This window comes from Perognathus longimembris, chromosome 13, assembly GCF_023159225.1.
Source record: "Perognathus longimembris pacificus isolate PPM17 chromosome 13, ASM2315922v1, whole genome shotgun sequence".
Classification (NCBI taxonomy): domain Eukaryota; kingdom Metazoa; phylum Chordata; class Mammalia; order Rodentia; family Heteromyidae; genus Perognathus; species Perognathus longimembris.
Window position 1 is genome coordinate 36161656 of NC_063173.1, and position 23891 is coordinate 36185546.

The 23891-nt window shown below is 38.9% G+C and overlaps 1 protein-coding gene and 1 pseudogene across 1 annotated transcript in view; both read right to left on the bottom strand.

Moving 5' to 3' along the window:
• The window catches only part of Ccdc73 (coiled-coil domain containing 73), a 101043-nt gene that overhangs the window by 66358 nt on the left and 10794 nt on the right, over nucleotides 1-23891 (bottom strand). Inside the window, 3 exon segments of the mRNA XM_048359963.1 lie at nucleotides 11663-11737; nucleotides 13524-13559; nucleotides 15454-15525. Of these exon segments, the coding sequence (XP_048215920.1) occupies nucleotides 11663-11737; nucleotides 13524-13559; nucleotides 15454-15525 (183 nt within the window).
• On the bottom strand, nucleotides 19557-20170 carry LOC125361476 (annotated as a pseudogene).

Sequence of the window (23891 nt, forward strand, 5' to 3'; positions counted from 1 at the left end):
TGGAAATAGCTCCTTATGATTGTTTGAATATCGTTATGTACTTGTTGTAATTTTTCCGGTGGAGTCCTTGATTTTATGTATATGAGTCTCTTCTCTTCTTTTTTGTAAGTCTTGCGAGGGGTCTGTCAATTTTATTTATTTTCTCAAAGAACCAGCTTTTAATCTTATTTATTTGTTGAATGGTCTTTCTATTTTCAATCAGATTTCTCTCTTCTTTAATCTTTGTGATCTCTCCCCTCCTAGTCATTTTAGATTCTGTCATTTCTTGTTTCTCCAGTTGTTCTAGTTTCATCATGAGGTTATTCACCTGCTCTGCTTCCATTCTTTTAATGTGAGTGCTGAGGGCAATGATCTTGCCCCTCAGGACTGCCTTAGCTGTGTCCCATAGGTTTCTTTGTGATGTGTTTTCATTGTCATTGTGGCTTATGAATTCGTTGATTTCATCTTTAATTTGGTCTGTGGCCCAAGTGTTGGATAACAGTGTGGGGTTTAGCCTCCAAGAGTGTGTATAGCCTCTGTGGTATCCTTTGTTGTTGAGGGTTACCTTTAATCCACTGTGATCAGATACAATACATGGGATGACGTCAATACTTTTGTATTTGCTGAGGTTCTTTGTGTAGGCTATGACGTGGTCTATTTGGAATATGATCCATGGGCTGCTGAAAAGAAGGTGTATTGGGTCTCTGTAGGGTGGAAGATTCTGTATAGATCTGTCAGATCCATTTGGGATATGGTGTTACTTAGGTCCTCAGCTCCCTTGCAAATCCTCTGGGTGTTGGATTTGTCTCTTGGAGAGAGTGGGGTATTAAGGTCACCCACTATGACTGTGTTTGCATCTATCTTGTTCTGTAATTCTGTGAGAATTTGCTTGACATATGTAGTGCCTCTTTTGTTCGGTGAGTATACATTTATCAGCGCGATGTCTTAATTCTGGATTTTTCCTTGTATTAATATGTAGTGTCCTTCTTTGTTTTTTGAGTTGATTTTAATGAAAAGTCCAGCTTGTCTGAGGTCAGGATGGCTACACCTGCCGTTTTGGTGGGTGCATTTGCTAGGTAGATCTTGCTCCATCCTTTCATTCGAATCCTGTTTTTGTCCCTTGCTGTATGGTGGGTCTCTTGTAGACAGCAGATGTCAACTTTTTGTTTGTGAATCCATTCTGCCAGTCTGCTCCTCTTTATCGGGGAGTTTAAAGCATTTATATTTAAAGAAATCAAGGATAAGGGTGTTTTTTCTCCTTCCATTTTCTTGTTGGGCTGTTTATTCCTCTTTTTTTTTTCTTGTCTTTAGTGAGCTGTTCTTTCTGTTGCACTTTGGCTATTGAAGTTTCTTTCTGATTCTGTCTGTGTGTCTTTTACTATCTCTGTTGGTTGGGGTTCCCCTCTTAGAATTCGCTGTAGGGCTGGTTTTTTATTCACATACTCCTTTAGCTCTTCTTTGGTGTGGAAAGATCTGGTTTTCCCTTCGAATGTGAACTCCAATTTCACTGGGTATTTGATCCAAGGTTGCAAATTGTTAGCCTGAAGTACTTGGATGGTGTTCTTCCACTCATTTCGAGCTTGGTAAGTTTGGGTGGATAAGTCAGCTGTTATTCAAATCCTCTTCCCATTGTTGAAAATTTCTTTCTTCGCTTTGGCTTGAATTCAGAATTTGCTCTTTAATCTTGAGGTCTGTAGTCTTGAATATTATGTGCCTTGGGGTGGCTTTCTGGGGTCTGGCCTGCCGGGTGTCCTATAGGCTTTGGTTACCTGGATGGGGTCCCTTGTAAGATTGGGCAAGTTTTCTGCAATAACTTTATTGAGAACATGTTTAAGCCCTCTGCTCCGGTATTCGGCTCCTTCTTCTATTCCAATTATGCGCAGATTATATCTCTTGTCTTTGTCCATTAGTTCCTGGATTAGTCTGCCCTGAAGTTTCACCGTTTCTTGGAGCGTGGTCATTTTCTGGTTGTTGTCGGCTGCTTCATTGTCGAGGCAAGAGATTTTGGCTTCCATATGGTCCACTCTTTGTGTTATGGTTTCAATTGCGGAGTTTATGGATGTCAGAGCGCTATTTATGGTTGTCAGATCAGCTCTGATCGTGGAAATTTCTTCCTTTAAAAAGTTGTATTTTAAATCTATTTTTTCATGCATTTCAATTCTCAGGATGTTAAGATTTTCTTTAAAGGAGGCTTGCATTGTATCCATTTTTGCTTCCATTTCTTTCTTGGCTTCCTGGGTGTCCTTCAAGATTTCCGCTCTAAACTCCTGGAATTGTTTTCTGATTTCATTCCTGACGCTTTCCATCATTCCTGTTAACATGGCCTCATTTGTTTTTTTATTCTCCATCTCCTCTTCAGTCGTGCTGCTTTTTGGAGCTGGCGAGTTGGCTTGCTCTTTGATGAACTGTGTTGTTTCTTTGTGATTTGCGCATCTGGAGATCTGTGGGTGGCTTCTCAGGTTTGGTTTATAGCTCTGCCCTCCCTCCTGTGTAGGCACGTCTATCAAAGCAGGTGCTGCCGCTGTGGCCACGCCCACCTGTGCGGGGTATGACTACCAGAGTGTCGCCCACCTGTGTGCTGTGCGCCCGCTACAACAGGTGCTGGCGCTGTGGCCCCATCCACTTTAGTGCGGTATGCCACCCAGGGTGAGCCCCAGGTTGTGTTGTGTTTGCGCCCTCCCGCGAGTCCGTTGTGGGGGGCGGTATATGTGGGGCCCAGTGTGATCAACTGTCCAGGTGCAGATTGGCGCCCTAAGACCTTGCTTCCGCTGCGAGGAGGGGGGGCCATGATCAGGCCCAGGTGTCCCTGCTGTGCTGGTATTGCCCACCAGCGCCTGTGATTTTAGTTGTAAGAGTCCGTGAGGTCCAGGCGCCTCGTGTGGGGCTTGCACTGCCGGCCATCCCCCGGCCCCTGTTGGGAAGGGGGCAGGGCCAATTCGGCCCATTCAGGATCCTGTGTGGCCTTGGGGCTACTCCACCCTTCCCCTGCTAAACTGACTTCCCAGTGCCTGAGGGGAGCTTCCCACCTGATTTTGGGGTTCTTTGTTCCCTCTGGGTGGGGAGGGGGAGGGAGGGAGATCTAACTTCTTTGTAGGGCTTGGGTCTCTGATAACTGGTCTCCCGTTGGGTGAGAGGGTAATGGGGGACTATCTGATCCTGGATTGTGTGTGTGTCCCGCGCAGCCATTGGTCCTTCAGGGGATGGCGAAGTGTCGTGGTGGCATCCCCGGTTCCCCCCTTCTGCCGCGCTGGGTTCCCCAGCTGCTGTCCGTCCTAACCTGGTGTGGACCCGAACTTCTCATTGCCGCCATCGTATGTCTTGGTCCGCACCCTCCCTAGTGACCGTGGGGTCTCCCACTGTCTGGATTGTGTGCTCCCGGCAGCCTGTCTGCTGATCGCTGGGTTCCCCTTTCCCAGCCTGGCCCTGTTCGGGCCAGGGTCAGCTGGTGGGGGGAGGGTGCCCCGGAGATTCTCCGGCTCCATGTAGGTTTTTGGCTCTTCTTTTTTACTCCTTTGTGTTTTCCTACATATCTCCACTGCTTCTGGCTGCTGGTTTTTCTGGGTTCTTGATGGGGTGTTGGGTGTTGGAGTTCCCAGCTCGCTATTCAGTTGGAGCGAGTCAGGGTGCCTTCCTACTGTGTTGGTGCCATCTTTCTCCTCTCGACTTTCAAAACTTTTTTTTTTGGCCATTCCTGGGCCTTGGGCTCAGGGCCTGAGCACTGTCGCTGGCTTCTTCCCGCTCAAGGCTAGCACTCTGCTACTTGAGCCACAGCGCCACTTCTGGCCATTTTCTGTATATGTGGTGCTGGGGAATTGAACCCAGGGCCTCATGTATACGAGGCAAGCACTCTTGCCACTAGGCCATATCCCCAGCCCCGACTTTCAAAACTTTTTGAAGGTACTGTTTAAACCTGTTTAAACCTATGACCTTTACGTTTTATATTTACTAAATCCACAGCTATATTTTATTAACATTTCTAAAGCACTGCCCAGTTGTTGCTGCTTTTTTACAAGGTCAAGTTTGAAAGTAATACAATTACACTGACATACAATTTTTTATGGATTGATTACACATACACTCTCACACACACATGCAGTTATAGAGTCTGAAATTTAGGGCCTTATACTCCCTAAGTCCACACTACTACTTAAACCATGCTCCTAGTCCTTTCCTTAGTTATTTTTTTGATAGGATCTTCTGTCTTTGCCTTAAGAAGGCCTAGGACTTAAATCTTGTTACCTATGGTCTCCCAAGTAACTGGGATTATAGATATGATCCTCCAAACCTAGCTTATTGGGTGAGATGTGTGTGTGTGTGTGTGTGTGTGTGTGTGTTTGCCCAGGCTCGCCTAGATGTAATCCTCACAATCTCTGCCATTTGACTAGCTTGAATTAAAGGAATGGGTCACCATGATCAGCTGGATAATACATTTAATATTTACTTTTTAAATAAAAAACTCACATCCAAATTGGTTACTAGAAACAGATAGCTTAGTAGTATAGAAAGTTGATACTAATTAATGAACTAACTATAAAAGGCAACTGCAAAAATGACACATAAATTCTATAGTTATTATATTACATAAAAAATTTAACTGACTAAGAAAACTTTATTTTCCTACTCATTTTCAGGGTTATGAAAGTTGAAAATAAAAGTCTAAAATGCAATGCTTAAAGCTTTTAATCCTTTCCTTTTCCTGGTCAATTCAGTCCTACAGGTAAGGCAGAACAAAGTAGGGGTCTATGAAGAAGTGACAAAAGAGTTATAGCTGCATCATTCTAGAAAAGGATATATCAGTCCTGAGTGAGTAGAAGAGGATTCCCTACAGGAGAGAAGGACAGTTCATTGTGGAGGGTCAGGATGGATCCAGAAATATGATTTAGTAGAACATATGAGTCCTAGGGTTCAATCCTCAAAATGAAAGAAAAAAAATGAGTGGAAAGAAGAAATACTGAGGAGGATAACCTTGCTAAAGTACAACCCAACTAAACATGTCATTATTACATATGGAAAGGATAGATGGTCAGCATATTGGACAAAGAATGACATACAAGGTGATTTAACAACTAGGTAAATATATAAATGATAATAAAAGATTTATCACTAAAATCCAAGAAGAAAAAAACTAAAATGATGATTATGATTTGAGACAGAATTAGACATGGTATGAATTAGTAGCTTTCAAAATACACAAAAATAAAGACATAAATGCATATATACATGTATATGTAAGTACATATATGTCATACATATATACTTTTGAAATATTCAGAAGTTCTGAGATCAGTGACAACCAATACCAGTGTGTAATAATGTCCAGATCTTGTCTTGTTCATACCATTTCTACTAACAGGAATACTTTCTTTTTTTTCATAAATAGGAATACTTTCCTGATGAAGAAATGATTTCTTCCAGAAAAAGATTAGGTAATATGTGCTGGGAATATGGCCTAGTAGCAACAGTGCTTGCCCCATATACATGAAGCCCTGGGTTCTATTCCTCAGCACCACATGGCCAGAAGTGGTGCTGTGGCTCAAATGGAAGAGTGCTAGCCTTGAGCAAAAAGAAGCCAGGGACAGTGCTCAGGCCCTGAGTTCAAGCCCCGGGACTGACCAAAAGAAAAAGATCAGGTAATGTACAAAATGATTGGGATGCCTTTTATTTTAATGTAAAGATGCATTACATCCATAAATGGACATGTTAAAATGAAACACCCTTGAGCCAGGCATCAGTGGCTCACACCTGTAATCTTAGCTACTCAGGAGGCTGACATCTGAAGATCTCGGTTCAAAGCCAGCCAAGCAGAAAAGTTCATTAGACTCTTATCTCCAATAAACTAATCAGTCCTGCCCTGGCTCTGCCGGGCCCAAGATTAGAGTTGGGTTTATAGCAGGCCTATCATGACAGAATTGCAACCAAGACTTCAACTGTGGAGTGCACATGTCTGTGACTCTTACTCCAAGGTTAAAAGCATCAGAGTTGTGTTTGGTGGCCACAGGTTTGCATTGGGGTAGCATTGGTGTCTTCCCACTACATGTCTCAGAAACGGTTGTGACTGCTGCAGAGAGCAGACTTGGTTGGCCTTTGGTTTGTATGGATTTTGTGACTAGGAAGATGGTTAAAGGCCCAAGCCTTCTAAAATCTTTTAAAGTTGTCACCCTGCTTAAACCAGTAGGGCACCAGCCTACAAAAGCCAGAGTACTCAGAGTAAGCAACCAGGGAATAGTGGGAGATTTCAATCGTCTTTAATCAGTCTGTGTAGAAATTTGCAGGCAACCCAGCAGGAGGTGTGACAGTCTATCCAGGGGACTCTGAGAGATGCCACTACAGCCTCGCCCAGATCCAAACTATCTCTCCTGCCTGCCTCCATCACACATGACTAATGAAGCCTGCTGATTCGGGATGGAAGACATAGCCACTTCAAATCCGCTGAAGCTGAGACTTTTACATTGTCCTGACCCTTTACTTTCTTGATTATTATTCATTTGTTTTCTCTCCCACCTGCTGGTAAGGGTAAATGATATGATTTGAGGGCACATGGATCTCACTCAGTCTGCCATTCTCTATAGTGTGATGACTCGTGAGCACCTACCTGGTGGCCTTTGCATGTTTTTTTTAATATACTATTTTGCAGTTAGATGCATTTTGGTAAATAGCAAAAAGGTGCCAAGTTTGGGTTCTTGACACAATGCTAGTGGTTAAATAGCCCAAGGAACTCTAAAGTACTAACTAGTTGTTGTTTGAAGACTCCTAACTTCTACTGAGTTTGGTCATTGCAGAAATTGTAAAATTGTCATTTGAGTTCTAAAGGTCTTCATGGAATAACTGGGACGGAAGAAAAAAAAATGGCTCTTTTAAAACTGGCAGCATGAGGCAAGGTGCCCCCTAGGCTGAGGTGAAGGATTAAAGCAGACATTAGGTAAAAATTTGGAAGTTAAAAAAAAAAAAAGCAGCCGGAAGCAATGGGTGGCACCTAGGCTCCAGATTTCTTCAACTACCTCCAGGCTTCAGTTTTTCAAATGCAAATGAAGAAGCTAAAGTGTAACTGTCACAGAACTCTGGCAAGTATTTTTTGGTCAATTCTCAACAAGTTACCAGTAAGCTCTACTCCTATTGTTCTCCTGTTGCCTTAACTGGAAATAAAAAGGGCTTTTATGGCTAAGACTCCTTTGATTGCAGTTCCAAGCCAGCCTGGGCAGAGAAAAAAAAATCCCTCTAAAACTCCATCTCCCAACTAACCAGCTAATGTGGATAAACTTTAATGTGGATAGGGATTGGTGAAACAGTGACTCCTTCAGCATGAGAGACTTACATTAGAGAAAACAGTCAGTCCTCATATCTTTTTTTTTTTTTTTTTTTGGCCAGTCCTGGGGCTTGGACTCAGGGCCTGAGCACTGTCCCTGGCTTCTTTTTGCTCAAGGCTAGCACTCTGCCACTTGAGCCACAGCACCACTTCTGGCCATTTTCTGTATATGTGGTGCTAGGGAACTGAACCCAGGGCCTCATGTATACGAGGCAAGCACTCTTGCCACTAGGCCATATCCCCAGCCCAAGTCCCCATATCTTGAGAAAAATCTCTTGTTCAAGACTGAGGTACTCAGGGGTCCTGAAAACAAGGACAACCCTGAGTAATGGTTGTCCTGAGACACCCAAACAACACAGGATCTGGGAGGGAGACAAAAAAAGGTTCATGGAGAAGGAAGAGAGCTGGACATGAGTAAGCTGAAAAGTTAATGGGAGCCTGGGAAGCAAAAGAAACAGTAATCACTAGCACTGCCTACTTAATCAGGAGAGCAATGTCACTGCCTACAGTTCATTTTAGCGACAAAACACCTTTGGCTGGCAGAGACTCAGGTTCCAGGAGCAGTCCAATGGTTAATAGCTAAGCAGGGTGTGAGAATGAACTACCTGGACACTTGAAAAAAAGAAACAAAGAACAGCTGCACCTCAAGAATTCCTGGAACAACCAGTAACAGTATCTGAGAATTAAAAGGTCATAAAAGGGGCTGGGAATATGGCCTAGTGATAGAGTGGTCGCCTCATATACATGAAAGCCCTGGGTTCCATTCCTCAGCACCACATATATAGAAAAAGCCAGAAGTGGTGTTGTGGCTCAAGTGGTCAAGTGCTAGCCTTGAGCAAAAAAAGAAGCCAGGGACAATGCTCAGGCCCTGAGTTCAAGCTCCAGAACTGGCAAAAAAAAAAAAAAGTCATAAAAGGGTGGTTATAAAGAGAGGGCAACTTTGATGTAGTAATACCTAATACTCTGGCAGTGAAGGGTTTGGTAGCCCTGTCATCCCTAGCTACAACAAATACTTGAATTAACTATTAAATCTTCAAATGGTTCTTTTCTGGATTTATCTGTTAAATATCTTTTACCTGAATTGCACAGGATTTAAATATTCTGTACCTGAATAGCTGTTTCTTACTTAAGATATGAGAGGTTTTCTATTACTATTTCATTTAATGTTTCATATCCCTTTAGTTTGCACTTCCTCCTTCATCCATGCTTCTGATTCATAAATTTGGTCTTTTAATAGTGTCCCACAGGTCTTGCATGTTCCATTTGTATTTCTTTTCCTTTTTCTTTTATTTGACAATTCAAATATATCTATCTTGTCCTTGTGCCTTGATATTATGGCTTTAATTTGGTGTAATGTACTGAAGAGATTTTCCAGTGAGGTTTGTTTTGAGGGAATTTTGTGTTGTTTTTTTGGGGGAAGTTGGTGAGGGGAGTTTGTAGTTGAGTTTGAATTCAGGGCCTTGTACTTTATAAGCTGGAGCTCTACCACTTGAGCCTGGTTTTTGTTATTTTGGAAAGTGAGTGTAATATTATATATTTCCACTCATATGTAGACTAGACCTTAAAATGTCATGTAATAACATTACATTATTATCAGAGGTGTTTTTTGGAGGGGAAGAGACCAGTAGGTTCCCGAAAAATCAAGTAAAGGGTAATAATGGAATGTATTAAAAAGTAATATAGGGGCTAGGAATGTGGCTTAGCTGTTTGCCTACCATGCATGAAGCCCTGGGTTCAATTCTTCAACACCACATAACCAGAAAAGCTGGAAACAGAACTGTGACTCAAGTGGTAGAGTGCTAGCCGTAAGCAAAAGGAAGCCAGGGACAGTACTCAGGCTTTGAGTTCAAGCCCCAGGACTGGCCAAAAAAAAGTAATATAGGCTTGGCATCAGTGGCTCATACCTTTAATTCTAACTACACAGGAGGCTATGATCTGAGAATTATGCTTGGAAGTTAGCCTAGGCAGGAACATTCATAAAACTCTTATCTCCAATTAACCACCAAAAAGCCAGAAGTGGAGCTGTGGCTCATGTGGTAGAGCACTGGCCTTGAGTAAAACATCTCAGGAATAATGCCCAGGCACTGAGTTCAGGCCCCAGCCCAAAATCCAAACAAAAAAATGCATGCATACATGCATGTACGCACACGCGCGCGTGCGCGCGCACACACACACACACACACACAGAGTAGTGAAACCAAAAACCCACAGAAAAGCAAGTGGAATGGGTGCTAACATAGATCCAATGAACGTAATCAAAAAACATTACATACCTGCTTACATATCACAATGAGGCCCCTTTATATAATTAGTTTGTGCTAGTAAAAAAAATGTTTAATTATGTATTAATATATAAAAATATTGACTTATAATGCTATATCAATAAGCAAGCACATTATGGCTCACCATTTATTCAATTAATTAATAATTCAATTAATTTCTCTGAAAAGTGCTTTACAGTTTTCAGTCTATAAGTATTATACATTGTTAATTTTCCCAAACTATTTCCTAATTTTGGAGCTATTATAAACTATATCATAATTGTATTTTAACTTCTGGATGTATTTTTTTTCTGTCTGTCCTAGGGCTTGAATTCCGGGTCTGAGTACTGTTACTGAGTTTTTTTTGCTCAAGGATAGCACTCTACAACTTGAATCACATCTTAATTTCCAGCTTCTTTTTTTTCCTTAGTAGTTTATTAGAGATGAGTCTCATAGACTTTCCTTTCTGGTCTGGCTTCAAATCACAGTCCTCACATCCCAGTCTCATTTGCTAGGAGTAGAGGCATGAGCCACTGTGCCTGGCCCAAATAAAATTTGGGGCTGGGAATATGGCCTAGTGGCAAGAGTGCTTGTCTCATATACATGAAGCCCTGGGTTCGATTCCCAAGCACCACATATATAGTAAACGGCCAGAAGTGGCAGAGTGCTAGCCTTGAGCAAAAAGAAGCCAAGGACAGTGCTCAGACCCTGAGTCCAGGCCCCAGGACTGGCAAAAAAAATAAAAAATAAAATTTGTTTTTATACATTGATCTTGTACATTGTGATACTGCTTAACTCATTTATTCCAGCAACTTCTTTGTAGATTCTGATTTCATGTAAAATGACTGTTTTGTCCTCAAAGATTTATTACTTTTTCTAGTCTTATTTAATTTTATATAATTTTATATCCAGAGAAAACATTCCACATGAATAAAGGTAAATTAAAAACATACTCAGCCAGGCACTGGTGGCTCATATCTGTAATCTTAGCTATTCAGGAAGCTGAGATCTGAGTAGCAGTTTGTAGCCAGTCAGGGCAGAAACTCCGTGAGACTCCTTACCTCCTCTCCAAAAAAACCCAGAAGTAGTGCTGTGGCTCAAATGGTAGAGCACTAGCATTGAGCACAGAAAGGCTCAAAGACAGATCCCAGGCCCTGAATTCAAGTCCCAGAACTGGCAAAAAAAAAAAACCTCAGATAAAGAAAATCAATCACAAGAAAACCTGGCATAAAAAGAACTGCTAAAAGAAATTCTCCAAACTGGAAAGGAATAATAATAGATGGAAACTTGAAATCAGGAAGGAAGGAAAAATGAAAAGTCTAGATTAGTTGTCTATTCTTTTCTTTCTGGTTATTTAAAATTACATATAATTGTTGAAAGCAAAAATTCTAACCCTTATGAGGTGTTGTTCAGTGAATGTATAGAGAGGTAATATGAAGACCACTATATCAGGAAGTATGGAGAGTATTAAGGTGTCTATAATCACAATAGTAAAATGTTGCTCCTATAAGGTAAATATAAGAAGTTAATTATGTATATATGTTTTGAAATCCTGAGACCACATTTTCCCCAATAATCATTCTGTTTTTACTTGATTTATGTTTTGTATGCTACACAAGGACAGAAGCTTTTCTCTTTACTCATTGCTGTATCCTCAGTGCTAAGAAGAGAATTTGGCACATAGCAGACCTTCAATATATACTGAGTGAATTATCATTAACTGACTTCTGTATTCTCTATGAGACAGTGAACAGTTTAAAGGCAAAAGTGATGTATCTGTAGCCTATATTTACATACATTAGCACAATAATTAACACATATTTAAGGATTCCATCAATACTATTTTATCTTAATATTCAGGGAAAAAATAAGTTATAATATATAGGCTTTACTTACTTCATATATAAAATAGTAAAGCACTATTTAACAATGATGACACTGAATATTTTAAATAAATGATAATAAAGCAATGATCCTAATTTGAAACATAAAGCTCTCAGGAAGAGTATTAAATTATATAATACATATGAACGCTGTTAGCTTTGCTTTGCTAGCTTGTACTGTTGAATGGTGTTTTACTTACACAATGCTAAAATAGCAAAATTCTTAAGCACTTTACCTGTAGTGTTTTTAATGTTTTCTTCAATCCTTCTATTTCTTTTTCTTTTATTTCTGTAGCAAGTTGGTATTGTCCCTTTAAGTAAAAATTATATTTCAATTACATTTCTAATATAAATATTAAGAAAAGGGAAAATATGGGGCTGGGGAGATAGCCTAGTGGCAAGAGTGCCTGCCTCGGATACACGAGGCCCTAGGTTCGATTCCCCAGCACCACATATACAGAAAAACGGCCAGAAGCGGCGCTGTGGCTCAAGTGGCGGAGTGCTAGCCTTGAGCGTGAAGAAGCCAGGGACAGTGCTCAGGCCCTGAGTCCAAGGCCCAGGACTGGCCAAAAAAAAAAAAAGAAAAGGGAAAATATAAGAGCTCAAAACCCAAAATCTCTATCTACATAGAAAATTACATGCCAACTAGCTTCCAAGTATTAAAGGCCTTTGTATATTACAGTTTTTGTAACATGAAGTCTCTTTTTTTATGGTACAGGGACTGGATTCAAGATATTGCACTTGTTAGGCACCACTGAAGCCACTACTCCAGCCCCTTTTTACCTTTGTTATTTTCAGGGTAGGATCTCATTTTATGCCTAGACCATGATCCCCCTTTGCTTACCCATATTGCTGAGGATGAGAGAACTGTGCCACTTTTTCAGGCATTTTGTTTCCCCTATAGCTAAGAAAACAGTTGTAAATCACTCCACCCAAGGTTTGCATTCTACACTTGAATGTTTTACATTCTTAGAGATAGAATATACCATCTTCTCCCAAAATCTGCAAGCAATTTAGTTCTAAGGTTTCCATGAATAAAATATGAGGATGCTCAAGTCACCCATATAAAATATCATAGAATTTAAATATAACCTATGCACATCCTCCTGTATACTTTATATTATCTCCAGATTACAAATAATAGTTAATACTATATAAATGCTATGTAAATATTTGTTATACTACATCATTTATGAAGTGACAAGAAAAGAACCTGTACATGACCAACTTATGAATGTGAAATCTGTTGATAAAGAGCCTTCTGATTAATAAGGTATGCATTTGCATGATGAATGTAAGAATGGAGGAGATTTTTTTCTAAAAAGTCTTCTGCTATAAATAAGTAGAAGTGAATATTGTAAAAATCTTATAATGTAAACATTGTAGTAGAGTACAAAGAACATTAATTTAGGGAGTAAACAGTTTCTGTATTCTATTCCCAACTTTACTCTGTCAAATATCTTTGGATTTGGGGAGGTTTTGTTTATATGTATTTTGTTTTGCTCTTTTTTATTTCAAGCAAAGTCATTTTATGTAGCTGAGGCTGGCCTTTAACTTAATCTACAACTGAGGCAGGTCTTTAACTTACCCACCCTGATATAGGCATATGCCACCACATCTGGCTATGTCTTTTTAACCCTGTTAGGACTAAATATTCTCAATTGTAAGTTTAAAAGGGTAAAGTAACATGAGTACCTTGATGCTTGATTCTTAATGTTCTTTTCTATTTATAAGAATTTAAGCAATCAGCTAGGCACTGGTCGCTCACATCTATAGTCCTAGCTACTCAGGAAGCTGATAGCTGGTGCTCACAGTTCAAAGCTAGCCTGTGCAGGAAAGTCTATGAGACTCTTATCTCCAATTATCTGCCAAAATGCCAAAAATGGATCTGTGGCTCAAATGGTAGAGCACTAGCTTTGAGCAAAAAAGCTTAGGGACAGTGCTCAGGCCCTAAATTCAGGCCCCAAAGACTGGCACAAAAAAAATTTTTTAGGCAATCAACATTCTTCATTCATTTATTGCTAACACTCCTAGTATAATAAACAATTATAATTACATTCATTTAATTATAGCTTAATTTTTAAAATTAATACATACCTTTTCTTCTTCCAAAGCATACATCTTCATTTGGAACTAATAGTTTTTTAAATTAAAATAAAAATTAGTAAACTGTTATAGTGAATTATATTTGTTAATAAGACTATAGAAACATTTTATATCTCTATATCCTTTGGATTTAATATAAAGTGAATATGCTACTTCCACAATTAGAAAATAATTAAAGGCATAAAAGGGAGAAAAGCCGGTTGTCAAAGTAAATGAGCAACTAAATCACATTCAGACACCAATTATCTCTCAAAGTTTAGTTTTCCCCTCCAGAAATTTTATTCAATGTCAGAATATTTTAACATCTTCTCCTAAATATCATCATGTATAATTTTCAGAAGGTATAAGTTATAAAATCAATATAATTTGCATTTAAACATTTAGTATTTATGTTCTGGAAATTTTTAACATGATAGTAAAATAATGACCTTTCTAAAATAATGACATTTTAAAACAGAAAAGCTGAAGTGTACATGCCCAAATAAAATAATGAAATATTCTAAGAAGCCTAAGTTATTTTAGCAAAATTGCCAAAAAATAAAGGTTTCTTTGGAGAACCCTTTCTCCTTTTCCAAACTATTTACTTACATTCAAAAATTCTTTATTTAAAACAAACACAATGGTAGAATACTTGCCTAGCATGTGTAGGACACTGGGTTTGATCTCGAGTACTACAAAACAAAAAGAACCCAAGAACATCTCTGCTAACTTTCAGGTATCTAAGTAATCTTATCTTACCCAAAGTCTCTTCTGATGGCAGAGATATAGACTTGCTCTCTCCTAGAGAACACTATACTATACTTGGGCTTTCTTTACCTTTCAACTAAAACTCTAACTTCAGTTAGGCTTATTTCAAATGAAAGGAAAAAACCCTGTCATTTGTTTAAACAAATTCATTCCAAGATGTAAATGATCAGTAGTTTAGCCCACCAGTGATGTAAGATATATAGGTTTATTTCTTTGGATGCAGTTTTTTTCTAAACACACACTTGAATAAAGATAAAAACAAAAAGAAAAAAGGAAAAGAAGAAAAATGAGGATACTGAGATAGATATAAGGGGAAAAAAATCCCAGAGGATATTTACATCAATGCAGTTTCTTAAACTCATGTTTCTATTAAGAACAGTCAAAAGTGACAGAATTCAAATTAATTGCCTGAATCATTTATTCATTAAAGTTTCCTTTTTTAAACTTTTTTTCTTTCTCTGTTTTCTACTAGTCTTTCTTATTTACTGATGGTTATTTATGGAGCCTATGATAACCATCTCTTCTTAACCTTTCCAAATACCAACTATATTTTTTTTTTCTGGTCATGGGACTTGAACTCAGAGGCTGGTGTTATAACTGATAAAGGTGCACTGTGGAAAAGATAAGATCCTAGGATACTTTAACAAAAAGGGGGAGGAGGGGAAAGCACACACCTACCTAAATTATTTAGAACAAATGAAAACATATGTCTTCCATCTCCAAGAAAAGTTTTCCAACTAGCTTTAAAAAAGTTTTCCAAATTACTTTTACATTCTTTATAATCACTTATTATTCAGAATAACTTTATTCATTTTTTCACTTTCCATAATAGCCCTTTTTTTTTTTCTCTCTCTCTCTTTTTTTTTTTTTTTTTGCCAGTCCTAGGCCTCAGACTCAGGGCCTGAGCACTATCCCTGGCTTCCTTTTGCTTAAGGCTAGCACTCTACAACTTGAGCCACAGCGCCACTTCTGGCTTTTTCTATATATGTGGTACTGAGGAATTGAACCCAGGGCTTCATGTATACAAGGCAAGCACTTTTCCACTAGGCCATATTCCCAGCCCAATAAGCCCTTTTCTCTTAGTCTTCTGTGAATACTAGGAACAGCAAGTTATAACATTCATGGGAGAAGAAATATAATACTTAAAATTATAATATTTGTCTATTTTTATTACCTGTTTTTTCAAACCTTCCATTGCTTCTCTGTGTTGCTTTACTAATGCTTCCTTTTCATTTTGAAGAGTTTCCTATTGTAAAAATAAAGAAAAGTTAAACCAAGTTCCTATTTTGTCAGTTTAAAACTTGACTGGATTCACAATTTAAATAAAATTAAAACAGATTTTATGCTCTTGAAATGTAATGTTAAGCCAATTTGGTTTTTTTGTCATAGAATCATTACATAAAACTTTGCTTTCACGAGCATCTCCACAATAAAATACACTGTTTTATTTTTTTTTAGGCTCTGCAGGTTTGGGGCATGACTAATTGGCAGAGTTTCTGTGTAACAAGCATTAAGCCCTTAGTTCAACAAAATAACAGCAACAACAACAACAATAATAATTTAGGGCTGAGAATGTGGCTTAGCGGTAGAGTGCTTGCCTAACATGCATGAAGGTCTGAGTTGGATTCCTCAGCACCACATAAACAGAAAAAGCCAGAAGTGGTGCTGTGGCTCAAGAGGTAGAGTGCTAGCCTTGAGCAAAAAGAAGCCAGGGACAGCGCTCAGGCCATGAGTTCCAAGCTTCAGGACTGGCCAAAAACAAAACAACACAAAACAAATAATAATAATTTAATAATAACAACATCATCAACAATATTAACAGTATCACCGAATATTAAAAATGACAGTTTTACACTTTTTAATTTTCTTTAGACTTCAGATATGACTGGCTACAATGCTTTTTTTTTTTTTTAAAGAAAATATCTTTATCCAAACTACAATTGAGTTTAAAAGTTGATTCTGGTCTTAGGACTTCTAGACAAATCAGTTTTATCATCCAAGCATAAATGTTCACATGGCAATATATATATTATTAATTCACTGAAATAATTTTTTGCAAAACAAGGTACCATTAGGTATTTTTTGGTTTGGGGGGTTTTTTGCTATTATAAAGGAGACTAAGAAAACTTTTTTTAAAGCTGACTGGGAATGTGGCCTAGTGGTAGAGTGCTTGCCTAACATGCATGAAGCCCTGGGTTCGATTCCTCAGTACCATCTACACAGAAAAAGCCAGAAGTGGTGTTTGTGGCTCATGTGGTAGAATGCTATCCTTAAGCAAAAAGAAGCCAGGGACAGTGCCCAGGCCCTGAGTTCAAGTCCCAGGACTGGCAAAAAAATAAATGCTGGGTGCTAGTCATACCTGTAATCCTAGCTACTCAGGAGGCTGAGATCTGAGGATCTCAGTTCCAAGCCAGCCTGGACAGAAAAGTTGGTAAGATTTCTATCTCCAATTAACACCCAGAAAACCGGAAGTAGCACTGTGGCTCAAAGTAGTAGAGTGGTAGCCGTGAGTGCAAAAGCTCAGGGCTAGCAACCCATGCCCTTAGTTCAAGCCCTACAACCAACAAACAAATTAATAGATAAACAAATAAATAAAGGTGATATACAGAGGGGTTACAGTTACATAAGTCAGGTAAAGAGTACATTTCTTTTTGAACAATATCATCTCTTCCCTCATTCTCTCCCAGATTTCCTCCTGTCCCTGTCCACAAGTTATATAGTTCATTTCACCAGTGTCTAGTGAATACCATTGCTGTTCACCCTTTTCCTCTCCATTTCTGTGCTCCTCTTACTCTCCCAATGACAGATAAATGAACAAACACGATTTAAAAAATAAAACAACAACAAAGAAAAAAACTCGTTTCCTCTTCCTGAAGCTCATTTTGATAAATATTATTTTATGTGACCAGAAGGACATAGGCATTTTATCTTGGTGTTCCTCCAGGTATTTTTTTTAATGTCCATGTAATTCCATTTCTTTGTCTCTTTCCTCCTTTTTAGATGGAAGGTATATATGTCTTTACATCTAAGAAAACTTTGAATTTTTTTTCTTGTATTTTATTAAGGTTAATGATTCTTATAAATTAAATTCTCATCATCCTAGATCTAAAAATGGAAATTAATTTCAATTTTTTTCATTTGTCTTAGTGTTTCTAAATGATACACTGATTTAACCATTTTAAAGTTTATCTATTGAACTCCTATTACATTGGAAGTTTAGTTTTCCTATATAGTCATTATCCCACATTTTCCCCTCTTCTTTCAACAGTTATAACACAACTCTTCCTGAAATTGATAGTATTTAAATTATGACTAAATAATTATTCAGTACTGAGCCATGTAGCATATAGTGATTACATTTTATTTTATTTTTTTCTATTTATTGTCAAAGTGATGTACAGAGAGGTTAGAGTTTCATAGGTTAGGCCTTGGGTACATTTCTTGTACTGTTTGTTACCTCCTCCCTCACTCCCCCGTCCCCATGATTACATTTTAATCTCATCTATTCCATTTTTCTGAAGTTTACAATAATTTAAATCCCATATCTAATTTTTAAAACAGTACTACCTACTTCCAGATATGTATTAACTGGTTGCCATTCTATCTATGATAGAATAAAGCAAACAAACAAAAAGAATGGAAAAGGGAAAATGAGATGAGGAGATCCTAGGATGGCCTGGGAAATCAAGTGCATAAGAAACAGGTTTAGAAAAGCTATAGATGCTAGACCAAAGCTTTCAGAATTTAACTCCAAAGGTTTCCTAGAAAAAATAAAGAAGACTAATACCCAGTACTACAATCAAGGAAAGAAAAAATAAGCACAGTGGAGACTTCAAGAATGAATTCTTTGGGGCTGGGAATATGGCCTAGTGGCAAGAGTGCCTGCCGCGTATACATGAGGCCCTGGGTTCAATTCCCCAGCACCACATATACAGAAAACGGCCAGAAGTGGCGCTGTGGCTCAAGTGGCAGAGTGCTAGCCTTGAGCAAAAAGGAAGTCAGGGACAGTGCTCAGGCCCTGAGTCCAAGCCACAGGACTGGCCAAAAAGAAAAAAAGAATGAATTCATTGAGAAATAGATTCTCAAGATGTGACCTCCAGCTCTCTCCTCACTTTTTAAAGAATATTCTTAAATCTAAAAATCTGAGATTTAAATGCATAAATATTGAAATGTAAAATAGCTTTATACCCAGATCACCAAATTCAAATCTTACAAAACGAATTAGACAAACACAGAATTAAACTGATGACCTCAGACAAAATAACTGAATGCTCTTATGACAGTTTTTCAAGCAGAAAAAAGTTTCCTGGTAAAGATCTTTATAAGCAGTAAAAACAAGGGGAAAATAATTGTTCTGTTCTAGATACAACAAAAATAAGAGAGAAAAATCAAGCAATCAATTAATTACATTACTCTGGAAGGAAATTAGGTGCCTGATTTTTAATTTTATTTTCAAACAGAAATTTCTCTAAATATTTAAAGAAACTTTCAGAGTTCATGATCTACTGACAATGGTCATGTGTAATAACCCACACTCTCCTTCTTCTCTAGTCTGTGAATATTAGCCCTGGATTTTCAAGTGAAAATATTATATTCTTATTTATGATACTACATCCATTAACTTAAAAGCCATGCATGCATGCATGTATGTATATATGAAATGAAAATTAAATGTTCAAATCATTTTTATTGCCATTTAGTTGTCTCAGCCTCTTAAGTGCTAGAATTAAGGGGTGTGCCACCATGCCTATTTCACTTTAATATACGTCATTTATTTTATATATGCATATATATTTATACTCATATATATGAAAGAATATAAATGGAAAATATGTTAAAGCAGGTGTTTTGAATTTGTGTGTGTGTGTGTGTGTGTGTGTGTGTGTGTGTGTGTGTTTCCTAGGGCTTGAATTCAGCCCTAGGCTCTATCCTTAAGCTTATTTTTGTTCAAGGCTAGGACTCTCCCACTTAAGCCACAGCTCCACTAGTACCTGTAGTTTCCTGGAGATAAAAGTCTCACAGTTTCCTGACCAGGTTGGCTTGAACAGTGATTGATCCTCAGATTTCCACCTCCAGAGTAGCTAGGATTGCAGGCATGAACCAATGCCACCCAGCAAAATTAAGTCAATAAAAGGATGAAATATACTAAAGTACTAAGAGGAAGTAAACAGTGTTTGACAATTTTTCAAGAAATATTTTGATGAATACCAACTTCCTATACAATGTATATCTTTGATATCTCTACATCCAATAAATATCACAGAGAAACTTTTTTTATAATAATGGTAACATTCATTTATTTGCAATTTCATGCTAAACTTATTCCCGTGCCATAAGTTTTTGTTTCTTCAGTTTCTTCTGGCATACCTTTTTCTTCTGTGCAACTTCCTCTTCTGGTTTAGGAACAATCTGCTCCTTTTCAATGAGGATCATCTCAATGTGGCAGGGGGAGCTCATGTATGGGTTAATCCTACCATGGGCTCTGTAAGTTCGGTGGCGCATCTTGGGTGCTTTGTTCACCTGGATGTGTTCAATGACCAGGGAGTCTACATCTAAACCCTTCAGTTCAGCATTACTCTCTGCATTCTTAAGCATGTGCAGCAGAAATTCAGCACTCTTTTTGGGCCACCGACCCTGTGTCCAACCCCACTGTTTGGCCTGGGCACACCTGCCAACTCAACCATTGTAATGCCGGAAGGGCACACATTGCTTCTTTAAAGTGACATCTTTCAGGTATCTGGTAGCTTTTCAGATATGCACACCCTTGATGGCCTGGGCTGTTTCTCTGGTGTTTTTAAAGTGAAGATTCGAACCTCGTGACTTGCATGATTTTGTGGGGTTTTCTGGGTCTAGGGAGTAGCGAACCATTTTCACAGGTTACCTCAGGTTGCTTACAGGAAGAGCACAGAGAAACTTTTTTAAAGCTTGCTGTTCTATTATCCAATAGAGGAAAAGCATGACAATATTGTCTCTAAGCAATGACTATGATATAAACTTAGTAGCTTCTCTCCCTAAATTAAATACAAATTTAATCTTGTTTGTTAACAAGTCATCTTTTGAAACTCAAATGAGGAAAATATCAGGTAGGATACACTGCAAAAGTCTCAACTAACCTCTATATTATAACTCCTTACCAGAACTAAAATCAGCCAAAATGACAGAACTTACACAACTGAGCAAAGCTTGCCAACTGTCCACAAATAAGAGCTAACTTTCAGAGCAGTAGGCCTTAGGAGATGCTCATATTTTAGAACACTGTAAAAAAAAAAAAAACAGTAAGGATTTCTGACCTCAGTATGAATCCCAATTTCAAATGATGAACCATTTCAGCACACTAATCCTGAGGTGATTATCATAAATCTTCACTAAAAATGCTAACACACTTCATGATATAAAGTCTTGACCCCTATGAACATCAAAAAGTCAAATCTTGGGGCTGGGGATATGGCCTAGTGGCGAGAGAGCTTGCCTCGTATACACGAGGCCCTAGGTTCGATTTCCCCAGCACCACATATACAGAAAACGGCCAGAAGTGGCGCTGTGGCTCAAGTGGCAGAGTGCTAGCCTTGAGCAAAAAGGAAGCCAGGGACAGTGCTCAGGCCCTGAGTCCAAGGCCCAGGACTGGCCAAAAAAAAAAGTCAAATCTTTATAAAGATTCAGAAATGGTTATTTTGAAATACATACAATTAGCTCCAGAGTATGAAGAAAGCATGACTAGTAAATTACAAGAGAATAACTCTTTCAGGACACTTGCTGGACAGACACTTGGTGGCACCAGAGGACCTCAACAGAATTTCACAAAAATTTTAACTGCAATTACCCATCAGAGCAAGGACAGATTGAAAACTATACTAAATGAGCACTGATGGCACTTTAACTAAGATTGCTAATGATGTTCCTGGTACCTATCTCATCTGTCATCAGACCCAACCTAATAAAACTGTTATCCTTGTAAACTCAAACTTCAGGATCCCTAGTGAACTTTCTAAAATTAATCCCTGAACTGGGTTCTGATGTGAGCTCACCATTCCTTACTTTTTTTCTAGGATGGACTGAAATTTCTTGCCAAAGAACTACCATTCTGGGGCTGGGAATATGACCTAGTGGTAAGAGTGCTTGCCTCGTATACACGAAGCCCTGGGTTCAATTCCCCAGCACCACAAATATAGAAAATGGCCAGAAGTGGTGCTGTGGCTCAAGTGGCAGAGTGCTAGCCTTGAGCAAAAAGAAGCCAGGGACAGTGCTCAGGCCCTGAGTCCAAGCCCAGAAATGGGAATAATAATAATAAGTAATTGATTAATTAATTTAAAAAAACTACCATTCTGAAAACAGAAAAAACAATTTGCTTCTGTGATCCCATCCTGAGGCTCTCTCCAGTGATGGAGGCTCTCACTTTACTGAAATTGTTATTAAAGAACTTTGAGGGCTAGGAATATGGCCTAGTGGCAAGACTGCTTGCCTCGTATACATGAAGCCTTGGGTTCGATTCCTCAGCACCACATATATAGAAAATTGCCAGAAGTGGCGCTGTGGCAAAAGTGTCAAAGAGCTAGTCTTGAGCAAAAAGAAGCCAGTGACAGTGGCCAGGCCCTGAGTCCAAGCCCCAGGACTGGCAAAAAAAAAAAAAAAAAAAAAAAAAAAGAAAGAAAGAAAAGAAACTTTGAAAAGCCTTACCATTTATTTAGAAACCCACTGCCCCCATATAAAAGTAGAGAGATATAATGATACATACTTTCATTCTTGATCTTCTAGTCCCTCATGAGACTATGAGGTCCTTGGTTTTCACCATATTAATCTTATTAAAAAATTGTTCTAGGGCTGGGAACATGGCCTAGTGGCAAGAGTGCTTGCCTCATATACATGAAGCCCTGGGTTCAATTCCTCAGCACCACATATATAGAAAAGGCTAGAGGAGGCGCTGTGGCTCAAGTGGCAGAGTGCCAGCCTTGAGCAAAAAGAAGCCAGGGACAGTGCTCAGGCCCTGAGTTCAAGGCCCAGGACTGGCAAAAAAAAAAAAAATGGCCTGAAAAGTTGCTCTATATGCTCATTCCTATTATCCTAGCTACTCTGGAGGCTGAGATCTGAGGCTCATAGTTCAAAGCCAGCCCAGGGAAAAAAAATTAAAAACAAAGAAGTTGCTCTATAAAACTGGCTACTTCTCCCCTGATCTGAAGCATCTGCTTACTTTAAATAAACCTGGGAAAAAGCCAACTGATAATGGAATTTCCTTAACAATGTTATCAATAATAAACATAAACTCACTTTCTCTTCATCATCTAAAATTCAGAGATGATGTCTTGTTTAAATGAAACCAGAAAAAAAAAAACACCTTGAAACCAATATTTCAACATTTCTATCAGGTTCTCTGACTGTGAGTGCGATAACTAAACTCCAGGACACAGATCCCTGGGTTCAAATCTCCTTCAGGGATGAGGAAGTTGGTTTGTTTCTGCCACCGATATTTATAACATCATTACAGGCCACACAATATTACCAATACACACAGCCACTAGCCAATGAGAAGCATTTCCTGTCTGTAACACCTTGTACCAAATTGTTTCACAGGCTTTACAACATTCCTCACCCTTGTCACTGGATTGCCATTCCACCAACAGCATTAATACTAGAGTCCTAAGAACATTTCTGAAACTATCTTCTGAAAAAAAATTCTACCCTGGAAACATAGGTCTGGAAGACAGCTATATAGTAGGATGGCCACTATCCAAGACATACAGAGTAAGATCTAGGTCAGAGTAACTATAACTCACAGACCAAGTCTAATAAACTACTTGCTTTTGTACAAAATGTGAGAAAAAATGGTATATACATTGTTGCACTGGTAGCTCACATCTATAATCCTAGCTCTTCAAGAGAATGAGTTCTGAGCTGTGAATGTGGCTTAGCAGTACAGTGCTTGCCTAGCATGTATGAAGCCCTGGGTTTGATTCCTGAGCACCAACACCACATAAACAAAACAAAACAAAACAAAAAAGCCAGAAATTGGGCTGTGGCTCAAGTGGTAGAGTGCTATCCCTGTACAAAAAGAAGCCAGGGACAGTGCTCAGGCCCCAGAAATGTCAGAAAGATAGAGAGAAAACCTCAGGGTTTGTTTTTTTTGGTGTTTTGTTTTTGCCAGTCCTGGGGTTTGAACTCCGGGCCTGGGAGCAGTTCCTGAGCTTCTTTGTGCTCAAGGCTAGCACTCTACCACTTGAGCCACAGTGCCACTTCCAGCTTTTTCTTAGTTTATTGGAGTTTAACAGATCTCAGCCTCCTGAGTACCTAGGATTACAGGTGTAAGCCACTGGTGACCAAGTTCACAGGTTTGTTATTGTTTTTTATGCGGGTCCTAGGCTTGAACTCAGGTCCTAGGTGCTGTCCCTGAGCTCTTTTGCTCAAGTCTAGCACCCTACCACTGGAGCCAAGCTCCACTTCTGGCTTTTGGGAGTTAATTGGAGATTAAGACTTTCCTGCACAGACTAGCTTCAAAGAGCAATCCTCAAATCTCAGCCTCCCAAGTAGTTAGGATTACAAATGTGAACCACCAGTGCCTGGCTTAAGAATCACAGTTTAAAACTACTCTGGGCAAACAAATCTGAGAGACCCTTATCTCCA